This window comes from Pollachius pollachius (assembly GCF_949987615.1).
Source record: "Pollachius pollachius genome assembly, chromosome: 2".
NCBI classification, from domain to species: Eukaryota; Metazoa; Chordata; class Actinopteri; order Gadiformes; family Gadidae; genus Pollachius; species Pollachius pollachius.
This window is the reverse complement of record NC_136935.1, coordinates 39,502,024-39,507,937: the sequence shown is the minus strand read 5'-3', so window position 1 is coordinate 39,507,937 and position 5,914 is coordinate 39,502,024. Positions and strand designations below refer to the sequence as shown.

The 5,914-nt window shown below is 43.9% G+C and overlaps 1 protein-coding gene across 1 annotated transcript; it reads right to left on the bottom strand.

Annotated features, from left to right (window-relative positions):
• Positions 1 to 139: 139 nt before the first annotated feature.
• On the bottom strand, positions 140 to 2,276 carry cdkn2a/b (cyclin-dependent kinase inhibitor 2A/B (p15, inhibits CDK4)). Its single transcript, XM_079729588.1, has 2 exons — positions 1,942 to 2,276; positions 140 to 1,313 (listed from the first exon to the last, which is right to left on the bottom strand). Exons 1-2 carry the CDS (start codon positions 2,062 to 2,064, stop codon positions 1,050 to 1,052), a joined length of 387 nt encoding a protein of 128 aa, XP_079585714.1. The 5' UTR covers positions 2,065 to 2,276; the 3' UTR covers positions 140 to 1,049.
• Between the last annotated feature and the right edge of the window lie 3,638 nt (positions 2,277 to 5,914).

Here is a 5,914-nt window from a genome sequence, read left to right as displayed (position 1 = left end):
CAGGGAGTCCAGCTTGTGCTTCGAGGTTTACATGTCATATTTGTGGAGATAGTCTGGCGTCAAGTGATAAGGCAGAACAGCATTCACAAGGGGCGTTTCTCGTGTTTGGTTTTGTAAGAAATATGTACAATACAACGCGTCCTGGTCAGCAAATATAGATTTTTAATAAATAACTTGCCTATGGCCTAAATAATATATTTTGTACAATGTATTTGTTTAACAATTCATTGAGACGAAAGGGGATATTACAACCGGTTTTTTTTAGGGTCGATGGGCCTATATTTCGATATGAAACCCTATTTTGATCAAACCAAAACAGGCCTATGGTCATACACAGAACCAACCTATATTTGTTACAGGCTGTATATTTGTAGTCCATATATTTTACAAATATGTTTAAACAATGTTAATTTGAGTAGGCTCATTCTCATATGCTTTCCCAACCCAGTGTTCACTTGTAGCCTTTAGAGCTACAAAGACGATCATATAATTATTGCTCGGAACAAACATGATCTCCTTGCGACCCAGACTACAGGCCGTCATTCCTCCCCCTCAGGGACCAAGGACCGGGAGGGCCCTCTGGGGCCAGGAGCCGAGGCCTCCCCTCTCTCCACCGGCAGAAAAACAGGTTAATAAAGTGCATAGCCGCATCCTACAGCCGGCCTAATAGGACTTATTATTAAGGGTTAAGCCTATCATACGGGAATCATAGGCTCTGTCCAGCATAGGTCTAACAAATAGCCCATCAACGATTAAAAAGCAATTACAAGTAGCCTATCCCACTAAAGCCCCAGCCATGCGGTATAGCCTTTATGCGTATAAACATCTACACAGCCTTTAGGACTTCAAAACCTACATTTATACTTGAAAGGGGTGTGGTCCTATAATCAGCAATAGATGAAAATAATAAATAAAACGACATTGAAAACCGTTGATCCGAACGGCCTTATTCAGGCCGCAGGTCCAGTCCTGCCCATCAAAGGGGGGCCCGTTAAAACAAAGCGCCCGCAACGCAGTGGAAAGTGCAACAATCCTTTCAAGGCTTTTTTTCAGTTTGCTTCTTCTAACAACTCGAGAAACTCCACGACGTCGTCGTGTCCACTCTGCCTCGCCAGATCCACGGGCTGAGCGTTAAAGTGGTCCCGGGCCCCGGGGTCGGCCTTGAACTCCACCAGGACCCTCACCGTGTCCAGGAAGCCCTCGCGCGCGGCGTCGTGCAGCGGGGTGGTCCCGGTGCTGCTATCCGCCACGTTTGGCCGCGAGCCACGCGCGAGCAGCAGGCGGGCTACCGGGGTGCTGCCCATCATCATCACCTTCATCGTTTCATAAAACAAAATAATAGATACGTTGACACCCTTTAGAGTTGCGTGGATTGGATTGTGCTTTGAAAAATATTATAAATAAGAGGCCTATACGCGACGTGACAGGCCACGTTGAGGAACGTTGCTTCCAAATTGCATGATAATAATACTCATATAAATAGCCTAATAATAATGGGCCAAATAGCATTATTATGTTGAAGGTAGATTTCTCAGTTGTTATTTAAATGTTTTTGGTTTGCACCACGCCTGGTTGGTCAGGAAGTTTTTACAGTTTGTGTAGGGGAATATGCCTTCCCTTGTTATTATGGGATGCATATGAAAGCTAAGAACGACCTGTCCGCTGGAATGACAGGCGTGGTGCCCCGTAAATCCAGATAGCGTGAATTTGGGCATAAAGTGATATTTCCGGTTGTAAACCAGCTTGATTAAAATATATAACTGCTCATTCAGGCCAGCATACTTATTGCTAGATAAGGCTACCAACAATTTGAGATGATTACATTACATATTCGACGATTCTATGGGTCATTGTGATGCCCTGCATGAGCCGAGCTGTTTATTAAATGACAGATTTGAATACACGCTCGCCTGGACTTTGACGTCCGCTGTCAACACTGACCTGCAACGGCGTTCTGCCGTACTTATTCACACCGTTAACATCGGCCCCTCTCCGGAGGAGATCCTCCACACCTGCGGTGTTCCCGGTCGCTGCTGCTGATGCGAGGTCGTCCACAAGTGTCATGGCTATGGGAACCCAACAGTGAACCAAACTCCTGCTTACTAAAAAAAAAAAACACGTTCTGTCTATGGCCAGCTTTTTTATTTTAATATATATTTTTACTTCAAATAAAAACGTTTTCGAAATGTATTCCTATTTGTCGTTCAATCTGCCGTCTGTCAATTTCCGATAAACAGTCCATTGACTGGGATGAAGTGGAGCGCGTCGTGTGACTCCAGCCGGTGGTGTCTGTCCGGGCTTGCCTTGGCTTTAGTACGGGTGACGTAATCATGGTGCTGCAGTGGTTCGACTCTGCGCATGCTCACAGTCGCTTTCAGTTTAAGGAAGTCGTACCAGAGTGACTGCACGGTAGGAGCTCTAAATAAAGTTAACGAAACGGACGACCGTCGTGTAGGAGCTTACAAGCGATGTTTTATCTTGTAGCTATATACATTATAAGGACCAAACTGCGCCAAGGATCATTCATTTTGCCGAAACGACGAAAGGAAATAGGGGGTCAATAAGAATATGTTAGCCTATAGCCTATGTATATATTGAACGTAATATAAATGTTACTTATCCTACAAGAGCAGAAACACAAGTTATATTTATATTATGTTCAATATATATATATATATATATATATATATATATATATATAAAGAGGAGACCTTCCGCTTGACCTCCATCTCTGTCTTACTCTTGATGAGTCATGAATGGCAGCCCTTCTCTTGTTCCCAAGCACCACTGTTCTCCCCCTTGCTCATTTTTCTGGCCCGTTAATGAGGCCTGATCTAGGCCTACACGTGAATACAGTGTGAACGTGGAGACCAAGACCTGAAGTTGGCATGCATGAGGTAATCCACCCTGTTACAGCTCAAGGATGTAAGCTTGCTACGTCTAGGGGGAGTAGGGGAACCATAACACATGTTGCCGTTAAATTGACTGGAGGAACAATAAAGCGAGGCACAACAGCAAAGTAAATACACTGGTGTATTTATTTGGCAAGTATTGCGCCAAGAGGAATAGGGAACTATAAGCGGAGCCAAATCAAAGAAAGCAAAATAAAGTGACAACTACTAGTGAACACACACATTCTAGGCCAATACATACAGAGGGCAGCCCCGCTTCTAACCTGATGTGATAACAGAGAAAAAACTCAAACACAAAGGAAATAAGTGATCACGACACATTCAACAAACAGGCAGACCACAGTGTTATAATAGAGAAAACAGGTGCAAGTTATCAAGGCCTGATGATACTAATTGGCCGACAGACGATGGTGGAGGAACAGCCAATGGCGTGACACCTACAGAGAACGAGAGGGGAGACACAGGAAAACACAAGGACAACAACCACACACGCAACACCCCCACACATAAGAGCAAACATCACATTTTGCTAAATTCAGCGTCAAGAAAGCCCTCGCCAAACGCTGGAACACTGTCGTCAAAGTATTTACATGAGTGGCCCAATCCCACGAATACACAACCACATCATCGAGGTCAGGAATCGTGACTGCGTTCACCTTCCTATAATCCGTACAGAAACGGAATGCGCCATCCGGCTTGGGTACCAAGAGGCATGGTGAACTCCAAGGGCTAGAGCTCGAAGTCGCCAGATTATTTTCTACCAAATAAGACACCTCCTGCGTCATGATCAACCTTTTTGTAGCGTTAACGCGGTATGGATGCTGCCTGATAGGTGCTGCACCTCCCACATCTATACCATGTTTCAAAACGGTGGTCAGGGAAGTAACGTCACCGAACAGACAAGGGAACCCATGTATTTGGGCTACCATGTTGGCCCTACGTTCCTCATCCAGATAGGCCAGATGTGAGTCAAGAGATAACCGCATCTGAGAGTTCAACAACCGAGGGGTCTGTTGAGAACTCCGCAACTCCAATCCATCCTCGTCACCCTTAGTAACCTGGTATGAGCCTGGAACCAATACAGCTGGAATGGCAGGCTTGACAGTGGGACCCGTAGTTCCTTCTACAGAGTCCTCATGAGGAGTAACTTTTGCACGATACAACTTAAGCATGTTGACGTGGCAAACTCTAAACTTGGGTCGGGAAGGTCAGAAACGCACACATTCGGCATAACTGTCACAGAGCGAGAAACTGTGCTTACCAATCCAACCACCTTTGGTTGTTGAATGGGCGGTGGATGATTTCTCATACGAAGCTGACAGCCTGGAATTAAATGGCCAAGTTCATGACAATGAAGTTCATGACTGTTCCTCGCTAGAGCGTAAAGGAAGCATAACTGACTTGCGAAATTGAGTGGTGGGAGAGGTAGAGAACACAAGAGCGGGCTTGCGGGTCAGTACAAACTCGTTCGCTAATACAGCTGCCTGGGACAGTGACATCACTTTTTGCTCATTTAAGTATGTTACTATCCGTTCGGATATTCTGTAATTAAATTCCTCCAGCAGGACTAATTCTCGAGGAGAAGAAAAATCTGTAGTTTTAGTGGCGGTGCACCACCGATCAAACAAGGTGGCCTTCTCTCGAGCAAACTCCATGAAAGTACGATCAGGAGACTTTTTGCAACTCCTAAACTTTTGTCTATATGCCTCAGGCACTAACTCATTTGCATGAAGAGCCGTGGTTTTAACAATTTCGTAGTCTATACTGTCTTCCAACGAAAAGGCACGCCAACACCTGTTGAGCTTTACCAGATAGTTTACACTGAAGCAAGAGAGGCCAGGAGAGGCCACACCTCACCTCTCCAATGGCGTGACAACTACTGAGAACGAGAGGGGAGACACAGGTAAACACAAGGACAACAACCACACACGTAACACACCCACAGAGCGAATCTGATAGAGAAACGATGCTTCACTTGGGAGAATACTAGACCCACTCCGGAAAGGATTTCTTAAGAGGAGAACAGAACATATTTTAAGAAGAGAAGAATCATCAAAATATACGTTTGATATCCTTCTTAGACTATAATTTATTGTCATTTTATCTTTTTCCTCAATTGAACCCCTACAAAAGAGTTATAATAATATATTCATTGTTAATTGTTGCTGTGTTCACGTGAAAAGGGAGAGGTATTTGGGACTAATGATATTGCTATTATTAATATATTATGCTTTAAATACCCTTGCTAAAGTTAACATACCCATAAAGGCTATGTAAAATAAAGAATACACCTCCATCATCACAAAACAAACCAAAACAGGGTGTTGAGATATCAGAACAGAAGGTATTTAGCAAAAAGGTCCCCTGACTGCTGAGATAGCAATACACTGGCTAATGATCAACAAGAGGGTGAGATCATATCCGTCGGTGTTTGCTCCATTGTCACTGTCAGCAGCGTAGCTGTGAGCTCTTAAAGGCTCATCATGGTTTACTGCAGACCATATATACATGTTGAACGCAGTCAGGAGGAAATTAGCCTCCTCACCGCCCTACAATGTGTTGAATGGGGACGACAAGGGACCACCACAATGGAGGGCTATGTTTTGCAGGGTTAATATTTGCATGTAAATAGTCTGTGTATTACACCACACTACCTGCACAATTCAAGAGAAATATGTAATCTTTATAACACAAAATGTGATATGGCAGTAAAGATAAAGATGCCAGGTGTGTCCTATCTTGCATTTCCTTATGACCATCTAATAAAACAAATAGTTTTATCTTTGAGGAAAGTGTTTGTAAGGAACACAAAAGGTGAAGAACTGGTTTCAAATTGTCCTCTCTGTCAGATGTGCGTGTGTGCAAGGCCTTCTGCTTTTCGTAACACAAGTATAAGGGATTGTTTGTTATTCTGTGAATCGTCAGATCAGGCTAACCAATTGCCTTTAAATCCACAAAGTGCAACGTGACACCTTTGATGTTATTATGCTAACTATATAAGC

Bases quoted from the DNA above. Each gene is read 5' to 3' on its own strand.
- cdkn2a/b (XM_079729588.1), bottom strand. From the start codon at position 2,064: ATGACACTTGTGGACGACCTCGCATCAGCAGCAGCGACCGGGAACACC. The intron at 1,314-1,941 runs GTCAGTGTTGAC...GAAACGATGAAG, and splicing joins ACGGCAGAACGCCGTTGCAG to GTGATGATGATGGGCAGCAC.